Raw genomic sequence first — 27,612 nt, 5'->3', positions numbered from 1 at the left:
TTGGACAGAGAGGGATTAACTAAAGAACAACATGCATGAAATAAGGTTGAGCCTCTGAGCGAAACTAAAAACACGTTGTGAACACAGAGCTGAGAACAACAAACTCAAGCGCATAAAAATGTCACACGTTGTAACTTGAAGGGGCAAAAAATATATACCATAAAAAAATTAAGATCATAAAAAAAAATTAAATAAGCACATATTTCCTCGATTTAACCCTTTCCCCTCATTGACTCTCTTGTGTGTCACTGAACAGAGTCAAACATTGCACCTTTTGTGTCTCCTCTCAGGTGATCCCACACAGCATGCATCCGACCAGAGAACATGTGAGAAAAGAAGGCGAAGAGAAGACGCACTCTTTGGAGAAGAAACAGAAAAAGGACGAAGAGACCAAGCACAAGGAGACAAGATGGACCGTCATCTGATGAACTTTTCAGTTTTTCATCGAGAGTGACTGATTAGTTATTTTAAACCATGGCGGCGCCACACATTGTGCTTCTTCTTCTTCTTTTGTTTTTGCGAGAGGACAGAAATGTTGCCGCGCTCGCTAACGCTGTTTTGGAGGAAGAGCGGGATCTACACGTGACATCAAGCAGAACACAAGTCTTACCTCATCCGGAGAACTTTTCTGGGAGTTTAGAAGAACTGGCAAGCCCTCAAAATGTGTCTTTTAGACTTAATGACAGAAAACGTAATGATTCTGACATTAGGGACAACATAAGGAGGCAAACAGTCACGCAGAAACACCCTGAATCTGCTGCCAAATCCATAAAACCTAAACATAGCCGTGAACTCGCTCTGAACCGCCAGAAAAGAAGCAATTTGACTAATGGAGAGCTTGATGGTGTAATTAATGCTTCCAGTCATGATGAGCTAAACGCTCTTCAGTCTGAGACGCACTCAGAGGCAGGTGTGGAGGAAGTGGTGCCTGAGAGGACAGGAAGAGGGTCTAACTGGGTCACGGGGGCAGAAGACGGCGGGTCGGGGCTTCAGGCGGTGCCTCGCTCTCGCCACAGGAGGAGCTGGCTCTGGAACCAGTTCTTTGTGATCGAGGAGTACAGAGGGCCCGAGCCAGTGCTCATTGGTCGGGTGAGTTTGAACACAACCTGTGATTAACATGCGCATGATTAGAGGGAGTTTAATAAGAGCCCTTTAGAGCGTTACAAGCAGGATGTCAAACCTCCACAGATCAAGTCTTCCTTTCACAAAACTGAATTATTAACCTTGTTTGCTGCTCAACGTGTCTCGGGGGAGGGGGGGGGGGGGTCATTTCTACGTGACAGCTTGGTCTAAAAAGATTGAACAGCTTGGTCTGTAAAAGCAGTCAAGTAGAAAAAGACATCTTTTCCGGGAAGCACATATCAACGCCACATGCGAGGTGAAGTGATTCATAAGAAGATAGTTTGACGTATTGGATTCACTGACCTTGTTGTACAATGGCTCCTCATAGTAGGAATGCTCCTGCTTCAATCCTGACTGGGTGCTTTCTCTGTTCTCCTGAACTCCGGTTGGTTCAACACACTGTAGAAAACACGGACGTAGTCTCAGTGGTGTCACCCATCGGTTTCTGAAGAGGCGTTATGAAGCCCGGTGATGGTGATCACCGCCTAGCATTGATTAATTTAGCAACAAGCTAAATGGAGTGACGGCTTTAAAAGCTTACATTAAGCACACGTACCTGTAAGTCAACTCAGTAATGCCCCAACTATGACATTAATAAATAACTCTCAGGCTTAAATCTAACAGCAGCTGGAGTTACAAATAAAACTGTAACCTGCAAGCTTTAAATAAAGAAAGATTGGAAGGATTGGTACCAAATCGGTTCAATTGGTTTTCCCTGTTTTTTTAATTTTAACATGTTCATGTGAGACCAACAGGAGACTGCTTGGCCTTTATTTTGAGACAGCTTCATGTGGACACTTGAGGAGCTGCATTTTGTGAAGGTTGCTGCTTAGGTGCGTCTCTCTGGGATGCTCTCGTTCATGCTTCCTTCCCACAGCATTAAAACATGTTTGATAGATTAATTAGCCATAGTCGTGGGGAGAAGGATGGTCTCTCTTTATGAGCAGGGTGTGCGCTAGCTTGAAGCCTAGTTTACTTTCAGTTTCACTTGCCAAACATTGTTTTTACTGCATGGACACCAACTCATCTTTGTTTGACTTAAGCCAGCTGTCCACTGTATGACAGCTCAAACATGCACCAGGTGGAGTTTGATATAACCTGTTACTTACACTGCAAGACTAATATCAGGTAAATGGGCTTAAATCCCACCTTGTTTCCGAAGACCTTTACACTTATTTAATCCCCATGGGGAAATGCTGGTTCTGGTTTCAGATCACTAAAAGGTCAGAGAAAAACATCACAAGGAAATCAACACGTTTCTTTTACAAGTCCAACATAAATAGCAGCACTGCCTTCAGCAGCGACTGCAGGGCCGTGATCAACGAATACGTAAAGGAATAAATACGTTTCTTCAGACCGGCTAGCAATCAAACTACATGTATAAACTTCTTCTGCAGTGGAAACGTGAAATTGAAACAGTACAAGAAGAAAGCCAAGCCATACAATGTTGAATAATGAGGCAGAGCTTCTGCACCAAAAAATAATTTAATTGGCTACCTCGCTGATAGTGAGCTACACAGCCAAGACACCATTTACATTAATGAAGTTCCTTTGATAGAACAAGTCGCCCCAAGAAAAGTTCACATTTTTCACATTGTTGAATCATTTTCAAGTCTCGTCTTTGCATAAATATGCACAACACAAAACGACCAGGACTAATACTAAAGCGTGAAAAGGAACAATATTTAGCATTATTGTTCATACTGTTCTTCAGCTATAAAACTTAATAATTGCTGTAAATGAATCGTACTATAGTGGTGCTATCGGCTCACTCTCACCCGGGCGGGAGGGAAAATGTGCTGCTCTCAACCCGTAAAAGCATGTGTTAATCCACCACTTGAACCGTACCCGACCTGAAAACCACCTACTTTTTCTTTACATTAGTGTTCTTGTCAGCGTGGAGCTCCACAGTGCTCTCTGAGGAGCTGACCTCCCCGCCGGGAGCCGATAGAGAGCAGTCAGAGTGCTTTCTGTCTGTGCTACAGCTTTCCACTGCAGCAGCAGCATCCAGGCCAAATAAACACGTAATATTTAACTTGGCCCGCCCTCGGTACTTCATCAGACTGTCCGTGAAATCAATTAAAGGTCCAGTCAGAGCAAACGCTTCGCCAGGTCCGCTCCACCTGGGGAAACTGTTCTTCTAATTGACCATCTTGCTGTCCATGAAGTTTGCATTTCCATTATTTCTTTCCAGATGAGCTCGAGACTAATGTTAGCTCGCTAACTTAAACGTGGCTGATTGATTGATGATGTTAAGCATCCAAGCGTCACACTCTATGCATCTGATAGAAAAGCTGAAGAATCCAACCTATAAATCTGAAGCAAAAAAATAATCCAAACTCAGGAGGGAGTGACTTCTTGTTGTAACTTTGAATTGTTCTAATGGTATTAATAATATTATTATCTCATTGCAATGTACATTCATTTTTTTTGGTGATATTTATATATATATATATATATATATATATATATATATATATATTTTTTTTTTTTTTTTTTTTTTTTTTTTTTTTTTTCCATTTCGGGAAGGGCACAGAAACAGAGAAAGACATTCTAGATGTACAACATTGTTCATCTCTCACAAACGACAAAGTAGACAAGTCAATCAAAAGTCAGAAAACATCAACGAGAGGGAATAATATGACCAAATAATTAAAAGAAAAACAAAGAAAGGGGTGGAGGAAGAAAAACCCCCCCACTGATAATAAGAATAAATAAATAATTATAATAAATAGACAAAATCAACGACTTAGGAGTTCATTGTTTTTCAGCTTCAATGAGCGAGGTTTCTATATGAAGGCTGCCAGATTTTATGAAAGACCTGTGGTGAACCGTTCAGGGAGAATCTGATTTTCTCAAGTCTCCAGTGCATTTCTATACTATTCCTTCAATAGAGTTTTAAACTTCATATACAACGCAGCATTTTGTCATGGTTCTATTTTTATCCCCCCACCCTGTGATAACTCGTACCTTAAAGTGCTTTCACACTTGCATAAACTCCTGAAAATCTCTTTAAAGTTTACAAGGTGAGCTGCACGTGTGAATGCAAACTGTCACCTCGAGCAGGCGGGAGGAGGGTGCTGATGTTTGTTCCCCGGGATTATTGCATAAGAGATAGATGCACACGACCGCTGCCATCTACGTGCACTCAATTAAACCATCATGTTTTATGTTCTCCAGTATGTTCTTCTCGGCTCTTCAGTTGATGGTGTGATTTCGTTGCGCTACATGTAGCACTGATATGAAGGCAAATATTGTCATTACAGCGTCATGTAGCAGTCAAAGATATCTGACTACAAACATTACATCACATTTAAACAAAAAACATGAAGGCCTGAATTTCTGGTAATAAGCGATCTGCCCGTGCAGAAAGCAAATGTGACCTGTGGAGGGTCTTCAACTGCGAAGTGTGCTTCTGAATTAGCTTACATCTTTATCTCAAGACACTAAATGTAACAACGCTTACTGCTTGATTTTTGTCCATTTTGCATCTTAAAATAAGACGTTGGACTAAATCAGTATCATAAAAAGTGTGTTGAGATAATTGAATTAAAAATTAAACAGACACACTTGCTCAGATTTGAGTTTCGGTGGTGCATGTTTCCCAGAACCGTCGTAAATGAGCGCTCTACCTAAATGTGTTTGCTGAGTCTTCAAATCAATAACTGATGATGATGATGATGATGATAGTGTGCACACCAGAGCACGTTAAGCTCTCATCGTAGAGCGTGGCCTTGATTGAATTTTTTCTCTCTCTCTGGGCTCCAAACTTAAAGACCAAACACAGGAAGACCAATTCCTCATTTTGCTAAAATAACATCCTGTGAGCCTGCAGCATATCTCTGCATGTCCCGTGGTCTGAGGCATGGGTATGACTCAATCTAATCACAGTGTTGATACACAGTTGTCATGTCATATACTTCAGTTTTCACTGTCTCCGCACTAGCAACCTCACACTGCTGTCAATGTTGAAACGTGAAAAGTGCCTGAGATGATTTAATCCACTGCACACCTGAACCACACAGGTCCCGGGGGTTTTACTTGTAGCATTTCACAGTCAGGCGCTCGCCGCTAATGCAGCCGCTGGCAGCTACAGCACACTCAGAGTGGGATTATATCAGCTGTAACGCTAACAGGGAACGCTGCCAGCCACTTTGTAGCTAGCAGTATACTTTATAGTGACAGTCTAGATTGGATTCTTACCAGTGCAGTATACACCTCATAAATGTTTAATCTCCCTCTCTGGTTGTTATTGATACAGTCAGGGAGGGGTGTTAAAGCAATCAGTAGACACACTCGTTCCTCTGCATGCACACTCTTGATGTTGATATTCTTGTAATAAAGCGTTCCTGCATTCAGAGGGGGGTTTAAAGCACAAACTCTCTCTGAGGCGGGTTTTTCTTTTCTTTCTTTCTTTTTTTGCCACAAATGGAGAAGATCATGTCAAAATATTTGCCGGTGCATGGTTCAAGGTGAGTTATCAGCAGTTCAAATCACAGGTGCTTTAAAAAGGAAGGATTTATCTGCCAAAGCAAGCGAATCTAAACCCAGAGGTGGATGTATAGTGCATGAGTGAGAGAGGAAGGGGGAAATGGTGATTAGAGAGTTACAGAAAAAGTGACAAAAGAATTGGAGGAGACAGTTTCTTCTTTTCCAGCTTTGTTTGCACAGGGTGGATACATTTCCTTCCCACTGTGAGAGAGTTTTTCCACGCTGACTGAGGCACAGCAGGACTGAGCCGCAATTAGGCGGCGAGGAGAGGAGGATGGAGTGATGGTGGGGGGGGGGTGCAAAGAGCAGGAGGGGGTGTGCGATAGGCGCAGAAAAAGACGTCTCTGGTGGTGGTGAAGTGTGGGATCAAAATCAAGGCTAGCTTTAAGGAAGAAAGGGAGGAGAGGGATGTGGGTGTAGGAATGAATAAAAAAAACCCTGAGTCTCTTATCTAGCAATTTGTAGGGTATGCTATCAAGAGTTTCTATAATCCTCAACTTTATCCTCCAAGACATACACACAACCACACACACACACACACACACACATTTATCTGTATATTCCCTCCTGGTTGGAGTGTGCATGGCGTGCAGAAAGTTTTAAATACACATGCATGAGCATATGTTATGAACATGCATAATGCAGGAATGTGATCATCTGTCGGGGATGCTCTGGAAGTTTAAATTGCTGTATAAATGCAAACATGATACTAAAGTCTCATTGAGTGAGAATAAATGTTCATCAGTGTAAGGGAGCTAAACGTCTTGTTTTTGTTGTCTAACTGGTTTTTTGTCGTGTTTGCATAGACGATCGCAATTTGATTGACAGCGCCACACATAACACTGGCGTGTGTGACTGACAATCTGAGCGGTCCGACTGAAACATGTGTTGTCTGAGTCAGAATAAGAAGAGGGGGCCTGATTTCAATCGGCTGAAATGATGGACTGTGACAGAGGAAATGTTTCGCTATCTCTGTAAAGTCAAGACGTTTGCACATCTGCTCGCCGTGGGAGCGAAACGAGCGCCACTATTTTCCCTCAAAGCTACACACATCCTGCTGCTGTGATGTGAACTTTACCCCAAACTGGATGTTTTATGAGGTAACAGAAGGAAAGTGCAATCGTTAGTTAACATCTTAATCTGTGGATGCAAGCGCGATGGAAAAAAGCCACACAGCACTAAATGTCAAAGCATTAGCATGGAAGTTAATGTCAGCTGCTGTATGATGTACACAGTGCAAGATTCAAGAGGCAGTAAAAGAATGAAATGGACACAACACACAGATATTAGTTTAGCCCAGAAACGTCCCGATGCTGCTGCAGCGTGGTCCGATTTGAGATCCTCAAATCATCTCGTGTGTTTTCAGCTTAAGATAAATGGTGCACAGGGACGCTTTGGACTTTGCAGTTCATTATTTTTTCAATTTTAAAACTAATTATCAGGTTAGTTCAGAAAAAATGTGCAATTTCTCTTGTGAATGCAATCCACTTGGATTTTAGTTTATACTGCATGAATTGTTCTTATCATAAATGATATTCAAGTATTTATTTCACTTTGCTGGCTGCCTCTCTCACTTTGGTTAGTTTGTAGCTGTCATGCTTATTCAGTCTATAACAAGCCAACTGTGTGGCTGACAGGTATATGTTGTTTGATAAGAGTCAAATGATTGATAGAAAAATAATCACAGTTTTAAATATAATTAATTTACAGAAACTTCCCTCTGATGAACCTCGTAGCTTTAAATAGCTCGAAGGTTTGGGTTCAACACAGACATTAAAAACTTCATTTCTGCTCTTTTAAGATAAGTAGGATTATTGTTTTACTTCAATGACCCTCTAATCATCTAACCCACCTGAACTTCTGTCATCTAGAGACCTCTGGAAACCTCTACGAACGTCACCATGACAACACAGAACTGATGCTGTTTGCCTATACGCCCATAGTTAACCAAGTGCAGGAGATGTTGGCGTTTATATGATTCTTTGTTTTCATGGCCAAATAAAGGAGTGTATTTAGTCGTGTTTCTTTCAATGTAGGTTAATTACAAAAACAAAATCCTTTTTTATTCTTTGAGGTTTTTTAGGACCACAAGACTCTATTACATAATTAGGAGGCTGCAGCGGGCTTAGCTTTTCAGAGGCTTTAATTCTGTATGTTTCATCATGTCGGCAATTAAACACCTCCACTGTGCAAACTAATTTCATGTAACGGATGGGAATGTGTCATCAAAGTTGTTTGAAATTGCTGTGTAAACATTGCTGCTGAGTTTGTTATTTTTGTAAAGAAGGGGAGGCTTTAGTTCTCCTGAGTATCTTGGGTCCACAGCGGAGGTTGTGAGTAAGCCGTGTGGATTATGAGCATGTGCAGATGCGCCTTGAGGGCAGAGAGATGTGAAGGTTCCTGGTCAGAAAGCTCAGTGATGACGGCTGAGTAATCTCTTTAGCTTTCTATTTCTGTGTTTGGCCTTTTACCTATCAAACCCACACTAATATCCTCTCTGCCATTAAATACCAAACTCGTCTCCGTCTCCTGCACCAGAGAGGGAAAACAGATAGTCGTCCAAGGAGGAGAGAGAAAGATGAAGAAGGAGGAAGAGGGGGGGGGGGGCGGTTTGGTGAGAGTGGTGAGCAGATGGGCGTTCTGTTTGAGCGAGGTAACTTGATGAAAAGAGAGAGAGTGGAAAAAAAAAAGAGCTGGTTTAAGAGGTACAAGGAAGTCAGGCAGATGGATTTACAAGACGAGAGAAGGAAAAGACAGATGGAGGGACGAGATTGAAAAGATTTACAGAAGGAGGAAATAGACGTGTTAGCAGAGTTGCTCTATGAACATACATGTGGGGCATTTGCAGGGCCGCGGTCCACGCTGATGTGTGGTTGCCCTGAGCAAACCCCTCGTGGCATGTCTGGTCCAGTGACTTAATTAGCTGAATGCATCAGTACTCATCCTGGTCCCATATGGATCCTCCACACCTGGTGCCATTCATTTCAAATTCACAGAGCACAGCCATCCGCAACATAAATCATCCTTTTCACACTGTCATGTTTGCATTTCTCGCCAGACAAATAGATGAGTATTAATGAGTGAGACCTGCACCAGCACAGAGAGTGTTTGCCTGAGGGTGTTGCACTGATTTTCTGTGTGTTTGTTGTCACGACGACAGGCTGAACTATCAAGCAAGTTGGATGTAAATTAAAAACTCCAGTTTTTAGATAACATCACAAAAGGGGTTCTGAACTTCATCTGGTGACAAGGTTTTCTGCTCTGTGAAAACTTTGATTAAACAGCCATTATTCACCATACTTGAGTTGGAACCTAAACAAAAAGAAATGATTTCAGTCTGTTCACGACATCTTTTAGTATTCCTTCAGTCTCATGAACACATTTTTTACTCCCTTGAACTCGCTCGGTTTTTTTGTTAAAAGTTCTCTCTGAGGTTCAACTCAAACCAGAGGGTTTTATTATAAGCTAACCATATTTTCAGGGACACCTTGATTATTCACCAACATGGAGGGTGTCCTTCAAGAGCCACCAAAATTGTATTTGAAAATTTAAAAGGACATATCATCCCCCTTTTCCACCTTTTTTAAACATTCCCCCTGTAGTCTAAATGAAACATCTGTGTTTCTGAGCTTTGGTCCAAATATAACAAGAATCAAGCAGCAGAGGAGGTTTGTGACCCTGTAGAAACCAGCTCTCTTTGAACGCTCCGTGTTGGTGTGTGTGTCTCTTTAAATGTAATGACCCCGCCCCCTTGAGTTTTCCTCGTAGACGTCACTCCTCTGTTATGAGAATAAAAATGGCAGACCTGTTTCTGTATGGTGTCAGACTTATGCAGACCATAAACAAAAGGACTGGGTGGATTTATTTCACAATTTTTGGGTCGATAAGACACTCAGGTTACCCAAATATAAAAATACCCCCTTACATTTTATAACACCATTTAACAGAAAACACAAGGATTGCATAGGTGTAATATTGTATTCATTTATCTATTACCAGATTGGTTGTGTAGGTAAAGTTGCCCTCCTGAGCTGCCTGTTGAGGTTGTTTGTCACTGGAGTTTGCATTGAAGTAGGGCTAGCGCTACTTCCTGCCTGTGCCCACCGCTTGTGCTTGCTCAGTTATAAAAAAGGCCATTCCACCATGGGCAAGTGAAAAATAGGCATTTGCAGCGTTCGAAATGCACCAAATTCATTGGCTGTTACTTTTTGACCTGACGTTCTTCTTCTGCGTGACAGTGACATCACTGTCTTATCCTTGATGATCACGTCCCTGCTGCTGGAGATAGTGCAGACAGGCGAGGGTTAGTTCACCTACTTTGGACACCCATGCAGGTGATTCCATGACATGCTAATATTACCCCTAACAAACCACCGAACAACTTGACAAGAGTCAACTCCAGAGCATAAAAGAGGGCCGATGACAATTACAAATGGAAACAGTCAAGAAATTGTGGATATGAGACAGGGGAGATAGGGGAGAAAGGGACAAGATGAGCCAGTGACGTAAATCAGCCACCTCCTGTTTGTCGGCAACTTTGAATCTATCTTTTTTTGTTTAGTCACCATTTTGAGTTTGCTCAAATCTTTGTATTGTTGGTTAAAGAAATTCATTTAAAACAGTTGTTAATGAATGACGCTGGCCTGTTGGCTTGAAATGTATGTAAGTAAATAAGTTAGCAAAGTTTGAATTTGTTACCTGTTTCCTTCCTGGGTCTTGTCCCTGTGTGACTTGTCTGGTTTACTCCATTTTCTTCTTCTTTGGTTGAGCTGGCATCTAGACTTTAGACTTTAGACTTTTTATTTTATTGTCCCAGAGGGGAAATTCTTTTTCACCAGTATACAGTTTTAAGGGCAGCGTGCCGACAGAGGGAGAACACAGGGAGATACATGTGGGACAACAGGACATACAGTGCATGTGGTTATGGGGGGACCGGGGATTGGGACTGAGGTGGATTTTTATTGAGGGCTGTAATGACTGCAGGCACCAGGCTTTGACAGTGAGTATGTTGAAGAAGCAGGAGGAACAGTAGAGCAGGATGGGCTGGACGATGCTTTGATACAACAGGAGGAGGAGATGGGGGGCAACATATAGTCCTTTGTGTTTCCGGATGGCGTGCAGTCTTTGGTGGCTCCTTTCGAAGGTGAGGTGAGGTCGAAGGTGAGATTGTTGTCTAGAGTGAGTCCGAGGTATCTGAAACTGTCAACAGTTTCAACTGTGTCGTTGTTGATGAGGGTGGGGGGCTGGGGTGATGGGGTGCCTATTATTATTTCTTTTGTTTTGTTTACGTTGAGATGGAGGAAGTTATGCTTACACCAGTGTGAGAAGTGAGTGACAGTGTTGTGGTAGTCTGTGGTGGAGTTATTGTCTGATAGGAGGGCGAGGATGGCAGTGTCGTCAGAGTACTTGAGGTAGGTGGTGGTGGGAGAGGGGCTGGTGCAGTCATTGGTGTACAGGGTATAGAGGAAGGGGCTTAGCACACAGCCCTGGGGGGCTCCGGTGTTGGTGATGAGTGGGGGTGATGTGGATGTGCCTACCCGAACAGCTTGCCGTCTGTCGCTGAGGAAGTTGTGCAGGAGGTGGATCAGAATGGGTGGAGTGTTGAGTTTGTGAAGCTTCTGGATGAGCAGGTGCCTTTGAATGGTATTGAACGCGGTACTGAAGTCCACGAAGAGGATCCTTGCGAAGGTGCCTTGGGAATCTAGGTGCTGGAGGACAAATTGTAGCAAGCAAGCAACAGCGTCCTCTGTGCCCCTTTTTTCCCTGTAGGCAAATTGGAGAGGGTCCAGATGAGGTTTCACAAATGGGAGGATGACCTTCAGCAGCAGTTTTTCCAGGCATTTCATTAGTATGGGAGTGAGGGCAATGGGGCGGTAGTGATTGAGGTCGGAGGGTCGTGGTTTCTTGGGTACCGGGATTATTGTTGCGCTTTTCCAGAGGAGGGGTATTGAAGCAGTCAGATATGACTCACAGAAGAGGGAGTGAGCAATAGGAGCCAGTTCTGTGGCACAGGTCTTCAGCACCCTTGCTGGGATGCCGTCGGGTCCTGGGGCCTTGGATGGGTTACACCGGCTTAGCTGGTGGCGCACTTCTGCGACTGTGAAGGGGGCAGGCTCATTGGGATCTACTGGGGGGAGAGCCTTGAGAGCTTCCCTGCACTCTTTGGAGAAGTCCTGTGTGTCGAAGCGGTGGAAAAAGGAGTTCAGTTCAGTGGGGGGGTGGGTAGCGTGAGATTTTGTTTTGTTGTGGGTGGGTTCGTAACCGGTGAGGGATTTTACCATTTGGAAGGCTAAATCTAAAAAGTTGCATTACTGCCATCTTCCCTGCATTATCTCCTTTTTCTTCTTCTTCATCTCTAATTTAATGGCGGCTCACAACCAACATGTAAAGGTGCATATCGCCACCTGCTGTACTGGAGTGTGACATTTCCCTCCATTTTGAATGTCCTGATCAGTTTCACCTGTGTCTCGTTTCTCACACCTGTGTCCAATCACTCCTGGTTTATTTAGTGCTTCACCGTCTGAGTCACTTCCCTGTCATACTTTCCCCTTTGGGCCTGTGTTGAGTTTTCTCGTCGTGTCGGCTTTTTGTCCTGTGACATTTATTTTTGGACTTTTGATGGACGTTGTGTTTGTTCTTTTTGCTGTTTTGTTGATTTGTTTAATAAATGTTTTATTTCACTGGGTTTGGGTCCTCCCTTTGTTTTTAAAACCCAGGATTGTAACATCTTTAATATGAATAACATTAATTATATTATTTTTAAAAATAAAAGCGTACATGTCGTAAGCTTCTTTTTGTCGTTTGGCTTTAGCTTAGCTCACTGCATTTCTCCTGTACTGTGGCTGTAAGTTTTGTTAAGATAAGATGGAGAGAAGAAGAGATAATCCTTTATTCATCTCGCAGGTGGAGAAATGCAGGGAAGCTTATGGAGAGTAATACTAACTTGGCTCATTACTTTTTATAAGTATAACCTCTTATAATCTGTCATTGTAAGAAAACAATATTGATTCCTGTTTGGATGTCACAGAAAAAATAATGAAAGTCCAGGACACCCCAAATCAAAAGATGTCTTTTTTTTCCCTTTTTTTTTTAATGACCAAAGAAGGCAAGTGAACTCCTTAACACTTTCTACATTAAATAATTAGACCGCATGACCCAAACTTTTAGGTCTCCAAACATTACCTACAGTATGTTTTAAAAGAGACAAACAGACCTTTGTGTCTTAATGAGACACTAAAAAGACTTGAGGTAAGTATTTGCTGATCTGTGTTCCTCAGTCTTCTATTGTTTAAAATCACTGTTTGAAAACTTGAATTGAAGTATTATTGTATCCTATAATGGAATTTTAACAATTGAACATTTTTTTCAACCTGAGTCTTTGTGTGAAACATTTTACGCTGCGGTGTTGACCAAAGTTTTGTGGTAAAATAAATGTATCTGGATGGAATGGTTTAAAAGAAAATTAAAGGTTAAATAAATAGACTGAAATTTTTTTTATTTTTTATTTAACCAGGTAATTAACCCATTGAGATCAAGATCTCTTTCACAAAGGTGACCTGGCCAAGAGGGCAGCAGCACACGTCATGATTAAAACATTTTACAAACAATAAGTTAAGAAAAAAACAACAATGAACAGATTGGTTTACAGATAAAGTGCATAGTCGTGATGATAGGTTACAATTCAGACATTGTCCGATTGCCTCACGTTTTGATTTTTGTTTTTTTTGGCATAATGGTCAGAAATGTGGAATGCAAAAGTTACTCAAGCAGAATTCAAACGTCCTTAAATCAAGTTAGAGTGCAGCATGATTGTGTTGTCCCTCTAAAGGCCTTTTGTTGAATTCTCACCACATCGTAAAGCTCTTAAAATGTTACTGTGATAGTTTACTACAAGTTACTACAAGGTAAGTGTTCAACCCAATCAAAGTAAAATGCATTTATTCGCTGAACTGTGACAAATATCTAATCACTTGACAATTCATAAAACTATGACACCTGCAGGTTTAAACAGACTTGGCAGGAGATAAAGACCAAAAATAAAGACTGCCGTGACTTTAAGTGAATGGATGATCTATGTGGGGAAAAAAATGTCTTGTTTTCCTGTAATGCTTGTTGTGTACAGTTTCACAGGTTTGCAGAGCTTAACATCAGAAAAGAGTTGACAACACTTAAAACATGAACATAGCCTCTTCTAGGGGAGGTTAGATGTGCGTCACAAGTTGCCATGGTGATTCAAGCCATGTGAAAAGAGTCACCTTTTTGACACTCTTAACCCTCATTCAGCTCAATACATTACAAGGGGGTGAAGAAAAAGGGAGAACTTAAGTTTCGTATCGACGTAATTATATTCTTTTTTTAAAAATGTTTGCTCTGCCACTTTCACTCGCTCCTCTTATTACTGCTCAAACTGCCCTTTGTTTTTAGGTTATTGATTTAGCGTCAATCCACCACAAACTTTCCAAGAAGAGCAGGTCTAGACAGTACCCATTATTATTTTATTGAGAGATTATACACAGACACAGAGTGAATATCTCATACCTCTTTTATTATTGACTAAATATCCTTTGATTAAGTCCTCCTGATTCTATGTTTTTCTTGAGTTTTTATTCTAAAGAAACAACATAAAAAAACGTTAGACTTTATTGTCTCCATGAGGACAGCCCTGTCTCTGTCCATACACAAAACACAGAGTATAAACCAATCATTTGATTTGGATTCAAGTTCCATATATTTGTTTGTTTGATTACATGGCATGATGATTTATGCATTCACAGACACTGGATTAATTTGTCTGTAATGTCAGGTTTTGTTCGTCTCCTGGTATATCTTCCTACTAAACGTGTATAGTATGTCGGTATATCACTCGAGTGAAATATTTATTTGTTGTATAGCCCAAAGTATTCTTTTTAGGTTTTCTTGTGTTGTCTGGTTTTTCCTTCTGGAAATGAAATTAAAGTGTGTTTTTTATTTTGCAGCTGCACACAGATATGGACAGGGGAGACGGACGCACTAAGTACACTTTGGAGGGAGAGGGAGTGGGCTCAGTGTTTGTCATCGACGGCAACACAGGAAACATTCACGTCACCAAGTCCCTGGACCGCGAAGAGAAGGACCAGTATCGACTTGTCGCCACAGCTACAGACCGTCAGACTGGCCGAGCCCTCGAGCCGTCTTCTCAGTTCATCATCAGAGTTCAGGACATCAACGACAACCCACCCGTTTTCCCCAGTGAACCCTACTTGGCCACGGTGCCAGAGATGGCCAACATAGGTACAACACTGACACAACACTGCCACTTTGCCCAAACACAAGGTTTAGTTGTCGTGTTGTCCTTCGTCTGGAGCAGCAAAGTGGTCAATCTGAATTCAATTTCTCAGAAAAACCAAAGCAAGACTGTCACTGAAATATTTATCTTGATAAATAATTAACTTCTCCCTATACAGTAGAAACACAACGTTTGTTTACCATAACTAACCCCCTTTTGTCCCCTTGATACAATTTAAAGTTCCCATGAAACAGCATGTGGAGTGCTGTTTTATTTCATGTTTATGTGTTTTCCTGTGGCTAGAGGGTCTCTTGTCATGGCTATTGATTGGCGTTTACAGCTGCACGTATTGCAGGATAGAATGTAAACTCCTCCCCGGCAATACCCAGACAACTACCATGAAAGAACAACACAGCGACAGTCTATAGCACGTTAGCATCACTTGTTGAAGTGGAGAGAAATGTGTCGGTTAACGAGCGGCTCTGTCTGCTTTCTTTCACTCGAAAGTACAGCTGATCTTTCTTATCATTTCTTTCTGCATGTCTGCCTCTCTGTGTGTGAATGTGTTTGTGTTTCTTCTCAGCTCTTTTGGTCCGTCTGAAAAATATCTGGAATAAGTAGGTGGTTTAAAAAAAAAAAAAAAAACACCCCTGAAAATGTGGAGATAAACATGGAGATACTTTGCCTTGTAATTCAAGCAGATGGGCAGATTCTAAAACTTTTATCATCCAGGGAAAATCTCTGAAGATTTGAAACAGGATGGAAAGCCAACAGGGTTTGGAAACATTTAATGCCTACAAGCTAGCTCGTTTGCTCTGTGTGCTAGCTGGTTATATTCATTGGTAGACGCCCTAAAGTGAAGGATGACAGTTTGAAACTCTAAACAATTAAAAAAAAGTAAGGTAAAATAACCCGATTAAAATGGGGCTGACGGACTGAGGAAACGCTATCTTTAATTTTTAAATGAGGAAACACTGGAGGTTAAAAATGTAATAAAACTAATTGAGGTAAAATCAGATTTAGTTAAAAGCTAGACTAAAAAGCTAGGTCTAACAATGGACATAACCACAGTGGTGTGGGTGTCATATTTTCAGCTTCAAGGATCAAATGCTCCAAAGAAAGGTCTGAAGAGCCATGCAAATCATATTCAACAAAAAGTTCAACATCTTTTTTTTTTTTTTTCAATGACATTTGAAACGTACAAAGAAAGGTCAAAATAAGAAACAAAGAAAAGTTTTTGTTTGGATGTTTATGAGCCTTGTGAGCTTACTGTTTGTTTATGAATTAACCTAAGGCAGGACCAGTTTTAGACTGCATTAAATAATGTTGACTGGTCACTTACTGCCAGACTCCAGGACTCATTACTGAGGTACTCCATAAAAGTTCTTTCAGACAGTACGCTATGACATGCTCAGTTTTATGTTACCCTAATCTAAAGCTGAATCTAATAACAATATATCTATAAATACTATTATTTAATAGGAGGACAACTTCATTTGTATCCTATTATATATCATGGACTAGTAGCGTATATGAAACAATTAAGCTAGCTGCTGTAATAGTGTATTTATCTAGTCTGCTAAATTTTCTACTTCAATGTGAAGCGACAATGTAATTGGTAAACAATACGTTGGAGCTGTCCTCTGTTGGTTGCACAGGAATAATAAATAGGATTTTAGTTTTTCAGACAAATGTGATGTTAACGCCTTGATCAAGATACCTGCTAAAGAGTGTGTGCAAAGTATGCTAAAGCACTGAGAAGTGATGTGTGTGTAGTGAGGAGGCAGCTAGGCTAATGTCACCAACTGTACAGCTCTGAGGTTTGTTAGCTAACTCTATTTAAAAATTAACCTCTCAGTAAGAAAGTCAAGGTAAGGAAAAGTTGATGAAATAGGAGGAAGCTAGGCTAATGTTTAGTACAGAGTCTTCTGAGCTAACCAACAAGTTAAGGTGACTTGTGTGGTTATTGTCACTATGAGAAAAGAATATTAATGGAGGTCATTAAGTTGAGTTGATGTTGCTAAACCTTGAGGGTTGACAGTGTTTACTGTAGGCCTAGTCCAGTTCTGGACCACTGTGTTTAACGACAAGTTTACATTATTTAGACTGAAATAGTCAATAAAACATTGTGGTTTCCTTGTCGATATAACGCATGCTTCAAAGCATACTGATAAGAGCTCCATGTGTTTTATCACTTTCTAATGCAGTTGCAAAATGGCGCATTGTTGGATTGTTGTGCATTAGCTAGTTAGTGACTTAGTTAGTTGCTTTTCATGTCTCCCTTTGGAGAAATTTGCTGTGGTCACAAGATAATGTCACATATAGCACATCACAAACAAACAAGCAACACAGCACAAAATCATGCTCTTGCCATAAAGGTATTTTTTTATTTATCCATAACAAACATTTTCAAGGTTCTTGTGATGAGTGTGTATTTTCCAAATCCGAAGTAAAGTATTGATATTCTACCAGTGTAAACAGTATATAGAGGTTATTACTCCTGAGACAACTTGAGTTTTACAGCCATGCTGTCATCTCTGCATTTAGATACAGCAACATTTTGAGCTTAATGCATATATCAACATGATTAAATCTCATAATGACAATGCTAACATGGTGGTGTTGATTCTAGTATGCAGGTTTAGAAAACTCTGAGACTAACAACTCTTAAATTCTCAACCCCCTAATTGGAAATTACTGGGTTTTTGCCTGCAGAATAGCTGACCTAAATGAATTCAAAGTCAGGCCATTTTCACTCTGAGTTAAGAGCATTTGGACGACTACAAAAAGCCGTCATCAATGGAGCTCCAATACAACGGTTCACCATGGCAACAGCCAAGTTAAAAAACAGGTCATCCTCCTTCACCCCACTGGAGTTATAAGTTCTAATATGTGCTTAAGGCCAGAGGAGCACTTTTTTTTTTCAGAAGAAAATCAACACAGCTGCAGCAAAGAATTAGAATGAGAGAACTGCTGCCCGAGTCAAAGAGTGAGTTTGAAGTCAGTATTTTATTCATTCAGTGTTTAACCAAACTTTGTAATATCGCAGGTTAATAATAGTGGGGGTTTAATTAATCTTATTTTATTTTCATTTACTGTAGGTGCAGTGCCATGGCCTCCAATCATGCATGAAAGCGCTCCAAATTGAAATATAAAAACTGTTCAAACACATAATCCATGCTCTGCTTTGACCAATGGCCTCATTATTGTAACTCCGGGTTGTCCTTAACACATTCAATATATGAAGCAAAGAAAGCGTCTGTATATCTTTTGTTAATTCATTTTTCCTTTCAGAAAAGGGTATTAAGTGTTTTTCTTTTTCATGGTCAAAAAGGACTGAATGAATTTTTTTTTTTTAAAATGACCAAACATAAAGTCACTAGAAAACAGAAATATAAAAAGCCGTATTTTTTCGGTCAGTACCATTCGCAACCTCTCAGTAAGGAGTTTGGTGTTGGGTCCTTAAGCTAGACCAGTTGTGAACCAGTGCAGTAGAAGATCCAATGAATGCCCATCAAACAGTTGTCTATGGTGTAATCATTCAAACCGTCTCCAACCCTCAGAGCTTTCATCTTTTAAGGGTCTCATAAAGATCATAATAAGGTTTTTTTTTTGATGCAGTGGGGGGTTGCATCTTAAACAAACTGAGTGTGTTCTATCAAGGGTCCTGTTATTGTACATGCCAAGGACTTCATCCAGATCACAAATATGTGTGCCTTTTGGAAAAGCTTGGAACCTTTGACTGTTTATGTATACGGACAGTGAATCACAATCATAAGAAAACAATAAATAAGAAAACGTGCTCTTTCTATTCCCTTCCAAAAGATCCAAGCTGGGCCTTACCATCATCCTCCAGAGCAAACATAATTGTTTAGATGGATAGATAGATAGTTTATTGATCCCGAGGGAAATTCAAGGCATTCAGTAGCAGTATACAGACGGGCAGGACACAAGACATTAGTTACAATACACACCCGCTGTCCCCCCTCCCCTCTGTATACAATAATCCCCAAACAAGATTTAGCAGCCCCTATGTGACTAAGAGTAAACATAATTACAGGTTAAACCTGTGCAGTTAGCATTAGCATTAGACTTAGACTTATATAGCATAAATGTACATAATCTGTGAAGGAGAGGAAAACATGTGTGCTGGTTAAAAGAGACCTGTAGACAGTTAAAGAGCCTTAGAAACAAAAAGTGCTGACCTTCTAGAAACTAGTGTTGTTTGTGCCTGTACATATAAATAAAGATAGTTAAAAAAAACAGATTAATTCTGCAGGCAGACGAGCAGAATTTATGATAATCTTTCTTGTTTTATAATCTCTAATGAAGTTGTACAGAGAGCTATCAAGTTAATGTGTACAGCACAAATGTATGAGTTTAGTAAAATACTAGAAGGAAAATGTAATACTATGTTATATATATATATATATATATATATGTTTTTTTTTTTTTTTTTTTTTTTAATTATTATTTTTTTTTTTTTTTATTATTTTTTAATAAATAATAGGAATCACATGTTAAGTTGTTTTTTTTTTTAGGTTTTTTTGTCACAGTGTCTCCTTTGAAGCGATTTAGCCAAATATTGTCTTGAATGAGTCTTCGGGGTGGGCAGGATCTTCTCCCCCAGGGTTGTTTATTTACAGCTGGGTGTTGCTCTCCTCTAATTCTGGCAATGTTATGGAGAACAACACATGCAACAATAATGTCAAATGCTTTGAGGTTACTCAGAGTCTGTGTAGGCACTTGAAGCGAGCTTTGAGCTGTCATAACAATGACAAACAACAAAGCACTCAACAACAGGCTCAAGACACAGAGCAGCAGAATCAAAAATCTTTACCTCGCAGCAGAGTTTGGAGCACAGATCAGTCCAAAGCAAGAACAGGTAATAATAAAAACGGGTTATGAGATCTTAGGTCAAACTCAGTCTGGAGCATTTCAGGGTCAAATTTTCCACCCATTCATTAAATGTCACAAAGGTGGAATCTGTGGAGAAGTGATGCCTCTTCTGTACTGCCACTGGAGATAGTAAGAGAGGTGTTAGGGGTGTGATGGGATCGCAGGAGCCTGCAGGAGGAAACTTCGCTTTGTGTCTGCACGTCTGAGTGTTTGTGTCGATCGAGCTGTTTGTCTACATGTCATGCTTCTGCAACACTGTAGTGCAATATGAATTGGCAGACTTGCACACTAATATTACACTGTTGTGGAATCAATTTCAATGTCCAAACACGTAAAGAAAAATGAGTTCCGACACAGCGCTGTTGTGGAATTGCACTCAGCTACTAATTAACTGGAAACAGACATAGAGCGCATAGGGACTGCAAATGCAATGAAGGGAGGAACCTGTATAACTAATAACCCCTTTCATACATGCGTTAAAGATTTCTTAACAATGCCGAGAGATTTCCGGACAATGCTGGCTGGAATGCATGCATGAATGCAAAAGTCCTTGTGTGTTCACTCCGACTTCATGCTTACTTTTTTCCGGGCAGTCCCCTTTGCAAATAGTTCTGCAGTCATCTGAGGTGAGTCAATGTGTGAGCACTGCAGGTAGTCTGGAAATATTTACATATCTTCTTCTATTGGTCAGTGGTTGACCATCAAACTCCCCGGAGGTGTTTGAATGTGTTGAGGAGGGAATGCTATTTTGTACACATCTTCACTGGTCATTTGCAAATCTGTTGCTCATCATCCACTCAACATTCATCCATGAGTCATGCCCATTTGTGGTCATGCATGTGCTCTGCATCACATATGAGGTTGACATTGCAAAGAATGAGCGGCTGTGCCTGCAGTAATTTGTGATGTATAGACTTTGACAGTGCTAAATATATACCTGCACATTAGGCGCTTCCTTTCCACAAAGTGTCTTTCATTAATGAAAGGAGCAGTGATAAGGATACATGCGCTATCAGTGCAGGTTATCTCAAAGGAGAATCCTCCGAAGCGGCATTAGCAGAATATAATTTTAAATATCATCATTAGCTTCAACAGAATAATTTCTACATCAGTCACCTGCAATCCTGTGAAATTCCTCTTTCGAGGTCCTCAGAGGATTGTGGCCAGGGAACATAACTCAAAAGTGCAGTAAGTGTTTAAGTGCAGAGGAAACTTTTCTCACGGTTCAGCTAACAGTTTCCATGCAATAAAGTAACTCTCGTTGGCAGAAAAAACTAAGAGCAACAGACTTGCCCTGATCTCTTAACAATTCTACCGTGTGTAAAAGATGTGTAAGCCACGAATGGAAACATTCGAAACATTTTGATTCGCAAGTTTTAACCTAATAAGGGTGCTAAACTGAACGATGGCTGGATCATGGATTGAATATTGACCCAAAACTTTATGACTTCTTTGGTCTTAGAGAAATGTAAGATTTACACAACACAACCAACATCGCATCAATACTATCACATGGTCCTTTGTGAGATCCTTTTGCAAGAAAATGGTTAAAAATGGTGGATGTTCTCTTTGAAGTTGATGCCAAGTACCAAGTCATAAAAGATCAAAACAAAGGGTTCAACATTTTTTGAAAGTTTACTCTTGCATGTTAAACTTTTTGTAATGTCCATCTGGATTGTTATAACTTTAGTGATGGAAAAGGTCCCTTGAAAATTGCACAACTGTAAATATATCATAGTATCTATTTGGCCAAAGCCAAACAAGAGGCAGCCCCAAAGCGCTGTGCTCGACTTTTTTATTGAATGAGACTTAAAAAAAAAAAAAGGATATTTCATGGTTTATCTGTCCCTGAAACCAAAGACCCAACGTGGAACTTCAGGTAGCCAGTCCAGTTGGTCGTCATAATCTATGGAGAGTTGTGATGCAGTGAAGCCAATAATGACAAAGTGATAGTTTGGTTTATCAATCTAACAAACCAAACATCTGTGGTATTAATGAAGCATTAGATTGGACATCATTTTACCAACAAATGTGGCTCATCCTACATTGTTTTTGATTTCACTATTGGTGGTATATTGCATTTAACTCTGACTAGCTAACTAAAGACTATCAACACTGCCAGCCCTGCACAGTGCTTTACGGTGAATTGCAGTGGACTTTTTTCAGAGCACGTCAGTTCTTTTCTGCTGACCAAGGATGTGACTACACAGAGTGACTGAACAGGAGGAAGCTCTGTTAGTAGCCCAGGCTTGTACAGTATTTACTGTGGTCGATAAAATGACCCTGCACTTATTTTGGACAGCAAGAATACGAGACGGGTCTTTAAATACTTTCTCACACAACTGGTGCACAGCAAGGATGGAAATGAGAATATTTACTGTGTTTGTGTGTGTGTGTGTGTGTGTGTGTGCTGGATTATAGAGCTGTGTGAATACAGTAACATAATGTCTTAATGTTTAAAGCTAATGTTACAGCATTCAAATTTAGCATAAAATATCAAAGAGAATTGTTGTTAGTAATTTCATATTGTATGTCCATCTCTTAGTCCAGCACGAGATCATCTTATATTCTGTCTGCTCTTTCTCCTTGTATTTGATGTGCAAGCTGTTTCAACATTAAATGCACCAGGGCCTCTAATACAGAGAGAACTTCCTGCCTTTAGATAAACTTGAAGCAAAGGCAGGCTAGCAAAAGGCCTTTAAAGGGATACTTCACCCATTTACATGAAGCTGTGTATCATTAGAAACATGCTAGTAGTGTTGAATGGTCGTGAATCCAGCCCTCATTTTGCCCTGAGATGAGAAAAATATGTTTTTCTTTGCCTGGAAGTTTTCTTCATGTGATGCAAAATGACGCTTTTTGCATCACATGAAGAAAACTTTCAATGATACAAAGCTTCATGTAAATGGGTGAAGTATCCCTTTAAGTTTTACAGTAATCAAAGTTCAAAAACTGCCAAATACTACAATACAACTTAAAAACATAGATAGATACTTTATTCATCCCTTTAGGGAAAGTCAGGTTTCCAGGAGCTCACATTGTCAGTCACATACCGAACAATTAACAAACAATGAATTTGACAAACGATAAAAGTCAATAAAAAGTGAGCAATATTGCACATGGTTTAAAATAGCGTATAAAAAAGAAGGGCCAGAGGTAGGTGTAAATAAACTTAACCACACTTTCACCAAACGGACTCTTCTTCTGCACAGCTGTGGAGATTCAGGTTCAAATACTCAACATGAAAACATTTTTTATGGAACAGATAAATGTTTCAACGATCCTGCGCTTACAGATCGAACGCAGAAGGGTGCATTATCCTTTTAATCCTACAGATGTAAGTACTTGGTATTCAAAAGACAGATGGGCAGAGTGTCACTTTAAGCTTATTAAACTGCCACCAGCTTTAACTGCTTTACTTTGAAAGGGCCATTTCAACTCTCACCTCTGCTGCTTCCTCTCTTTCACAGGCACGTCCATAATCCAGGTCACAGCCAGGGACGCAGATGATCCCACGTATGGAAACAGCGCCCGGCTGGTGTACGCCATCACTCAGGGCCAGGACTATTTCTCCGTGGATCCGCAGACAGGTCTCAAAAATGTTTCCCATAAAATGCCTCTGATGATTATAATCCACACAATAAATCCCGGTGGAGTTACGCCTTGACTTCCATATGTCCAGTGTGGATAAGTAAGGGATGAAGCCCAACGAGGTGTCCAATATCAGGGATGTTTGGGTTATATGGTGGCCACTACCATCTCACATGCTGCTGAGTCTATTATTCCCTGTTTATATTCAACAGATAGGATATTATCCTCCTCAATCAATCGTCACTTTCCGAAGCTTTTATACATTAAATAATCAAATTCCAATGTTTTTAACAAGCCTTATGATTAACACCTGCCTCCATTGACTGGGTGACATTTCATCTGTAAGTTTCTCGTGCAATAGAAATATCATTCACTACTCCAGTAAATAAAGCAGATCTACTGGAGATGTTTCTATGAATGCTCAGATCATTCCTAACGTTCCCATGGACGCCGTTTTCCTCTGACAGGGTGGAAAGCACAATGATTCTGATCAATATTGCAATATTGTTTTGATCAAATTGTGCTTCAAGCTGTAGGTTCTGTGTTCAGGTTGTTGTTTAGTATTTGACAATTGCTCTTATTTAACCGCTTCCTGAATCATGAGCTGCTAAAAGAATGATTGATAGTGAAAATATGGACGGCCATTCTACGAAGAACAAATACAGATTTTGGAAATTCGTCAGTCACTGATAGACATCAGGTAACGTTTGCATCCATTAAAGTTCCAGACAACATTATCTAAGTGAGACTTCATTTTATTAATAATGTCAGGAAGTCTCCTCTTCCTGGTCAACAAGGTGAATCTGACCATAGCTTACAGGACGTCTGCTGTTTTCACTTGAAATATGAACGTAGATTTTCACTCTTTTTATTGGCTGGTAAATGGAGAAACTGAAATAATAACAGTTAGTTAAACACCACGTTAAATGTAAACAACACAATCTGATTTAACATCCTTTTAACATTTGTGCTTCTCACCAGAAGTGTGATTTCAGACAAACCCAGCTGCTGAATAAGCTGAATTGTCATGAATGAATTAACACTGTGTATCTAGAAAAGACAATTTCCCCAGTGCGCCGGATGAGAACAATTTAACTCACGTTATAAATGATCAGTTCAGCCAAAGAAGAGGCCTTGAGTCATATGTTTTTCCCGTCTTAAATCTTCAATGTATGCATCTGACTCGCTTTGATGGATATTTCCCGAGACGTTGTGTCACTCTAACATCTGATGCCGTGGTGATTCTTGCTCCTCGTCCCACTGTGCTCCCCATCAGGCATCCTGCGGACGGCGGTACCCGACATGGACCGAGAGACTCGGGATGAATACCAGGTCGTCGTCCAGGCCAAAGACATGGGGGGGCATCTGGGCGGATTATCAGGGACCACAACTGTGACTGTGAAGCTGACTGACGTCAACGACAACCCCCCTCACTTCAGACGGAGTAAGCACCGCTGTTATCACATCAACACTTTACTGTCAGACGCTTTCAGTCTCCGTCGCTGCAGAATGTGTGTGACTGAAGATTAAAATGATTAAACATCGAGTAATGGCATTTGTGACAGCAGTCTGATATTTTCTGCCTCCTGTGGGTCCTCGTTGCCTCGGCAGGTTGGAGATAAGATACAAGCATCAAAGCAGCTAAACAGCTTGTCAGTCTCACATTGCTCATTTCACTCATGCCGCCCAACCTACTCATTGTTTAACACGACCTCTGCCAGGATGACTGCCATTTACATCCATACCAACACACCCTCCTGGTCCCTCTGACTCAAATGGACTGTGCCTTGATGTACAAGAGTGAAAGATCATGTCCGCTTTTTTTCTTGTCCGAGCTTTTCCCTGTACCCTGCTGTTAATATTTCATGTTAAAGTTCAGTGCTTTCCGCTTCAATAGACAGTAAAATCACTGCAGAATGTGTACTCACGCTGGGAGACGTATACTGCATTTCTCTATATACCACCTCTCCTGTTTGAGGTTTTTTTTTTTTTCTCTCTCGCAGTCTCTGCCTGCTGCCATTCATCTTGATGTTTAAAGCCCCCTCTCCTCGCCTTGATATATTGTGCTGTGTTACAAGGCTTTACAGAGGCAATTTAATAATTCCAAATGCCAGCTGTGTGTTATTTATTTACTTATATCTGACTTTATCTTCCCTCCCTCTCCACCTCACTCCAGCTTATTATTTTCAGTTTGACAATAATGCAGCGATTTGAACAAACGGCTCATTTAGCATGCTGTTTGAATGCACGGGGTGTGGTTTCAAAATGAGCTTCATAATGTGGAGGATTTCGATGATTAACAAACAGCAGAGAAGGGTTGCTCTGAAATGAAATCACATATCTCTGCAGGAAGTGTCGTATCACGTGATGCAATGTGGGGGGAAAGAACATGATCTGCCACAGATCACTGACTGCTAATCCAAGCTTGATAAATGGACACAAACAGGAAACATAAGAACAGAAACCAGAAGCTCAGTAAAGCTCTTGATTTTAGGCCGAGTCCACAAGTAGGCCGAGGTTTTTCCTGTTTGGTCTTTTTGAAAACTCCTCAGAAATGTTGTTTTATTTTATTTATTTATTTATTTTTTTATTTTACAGGGACAGTGCGTATTAATAAACATTTCTGTAAATATGCCAAAGTTAGCCAAAAGGCTAATTTTCATCTGTTGTCCCTAAAGGGCTCCCTAAAAAAAACACAATAAAAAGGTGTTTTAAGGTGTTTATGTGGAGCATCATGATGAGTGCGTTAGCTCGAGCTGGTGTCAAAGTTCCTAACTGGACTTTTTATTTGCCTACACATACATACACAGTTACTCTCCCACCATGTTGACAGCCAGAGGCGCCTGAACAGACAACGTCATGAATGAAGTGGTGATTGCAGAGGAATGGCGAGAACATTTTAGCATGTCAAGGACGTTGTTTTTTTTACTTGGCTTGCTGATGACTGCCGTCACTGTGTGTTTTCATGAGACTGAAGATGTTTCTGAGAACTGAGCCTGTGTGGATGGGATTATTTTCTAAAAAAGGAGGAGGAATAAATCAGTTTTAAAAAATAACCTACGTGTGGACGAGGCTGTTTTATTAAAAAAAAAGAACCGACGTCAATTAATTCAAAGCTTTAAAGTTGCATACTGCATGTTATGTGGAACAAGAGGATTAATATGCAGATTAAACAAAGACACTGGAGCTTCCATTTACAACAGCTTGCATTTCTAATTATTTCTATTATTAAGACGATTAAGAAGTTAACAGAAAACGAAATGTTTTTGTTATGCAAGAATCAGGTAAAACAATTATATTATACTGTCACATTTACACAGCAAACAGACGGATGGGCGAGAGCAGAAACACAAGATTATGGCACCTGAAATTGTGCATCACTTGCAGTCGCTGTTCCCCATGTCTAAAGATCTGTTGATATTACAGTCATTAAGTTTTGCAGCAGTGTTTGTGCAGTTCTCCTTGTTATGGACTTGATGATAATTACAAAGGTGGCAAAGTCTAAATAGTGGCCGAGAACAGAGTCATCAGGACAGTGTCAGTTTCTCTCTCTATCAGCTCAGGAGCTCGCCGAGCACGACGATGTGCTCGCCCTGCTACACTGCTCATTGGAAAACCTGACTGTGACACCAATTTCAAACACGCTTCAGTTAGCAGAAACTCTCTGAAGATGTAATCATTTCCCTCCATTTGTGTGTGGCTGTTAGCGCTTGTGTTTGTTAATTGGACTTTCTGTGCTACGAGGCTCATTTGCATAGAATAGGACCAATTCTGTGTCACATGCATGCATATTACCTCATTTAAATACATGCAAATAGCAGCGGAGCACCAAGACTCGATTCCGGCTTGGCAGGCAGGAAGGGTTTTTGTTTTCCCCCTTTACGAGTGCTTTGAGAATTACACAGTTTCTTTTTGTTTTTATTTGTGCTGGCAACCCTTCTGTGAATTTGTTTGTGCCGTCCTGAGAGCCGGGGCCGTAGAACGGCTGCAGCTCATGATTGCTTGTGTTCTCAGTCACTGGGTCTGAACATAGTGTGTAGAAAATACTGAATTGATATCAATTTAAAGGTCCAGGAGACTAAAGTGGGGTCTGAAATCGATTTTTTTTTTAAGCTGATAAACAATTTAAAAAACACACATTTGCTAATTAATTCTGCAACAGAGTCCTCAGAAACATGCTATCACATCCTAAAACCACGTAGCCACATTGGAGTTGCTGCTAGCGTTCCCCCTCTCCTTACTCT

The 27,612-nt window shown here is 40.5% G+C and overlaps 1 protein-coding gene across 2 annotated transcripts in view; it reads left to right on the top strand.

Annotated features, from left to right (window-relative positions):
- cdh24a (cadherin 24, type 2a) overlaps positions 1-27,612 on the top strand; it is a 46,900-nt gene that overhangs the window by 7,401 nt on the left and 11,887 nt on the right. The window contains exons 2-5 of one of the 2 annotated variants that reach the window (XM_079350762.1): positions 291-1,089; positions 14,589-14,883; positions 23,248-23,367; positions 24,645-24,812. In XM_079350762.1, coding sequence (XP_079206888.1) covers positions 475-1,089; positions 14,589-14,883; positions 23,248-23,367; positions 24,645-24,812 — 1,198 coding nt within the window. In that variant the 5' untranslated portion in view covers positions 291-474. Of the gene's footprint in view, positions 1-290; positions 1,090-12,068; positions 12,259-14,588; positions 14,884-23,247; positions 23,368-24,644; positions 24,813-27,612 lie in introns of those variants that run through there. The other variant, XM_079350763.1, reaches the window with a different exon arrangement.

Source organism: Symphodus melops (assembly GCF_947650265.1).
Source record: "Symphodus melops genome assembly, chromosome: 8".
NCBI classification, from domain to species: Eukaryota; Metazoa; Chordata; class Actinopteri; order Labriformes; family Labridae; genus Symphodus; species Symphodus melops.
Note: the sequence above shows the minus strand (reverse complement) of the source record. Positions and strands in the feature narration are given on the sequence as shown.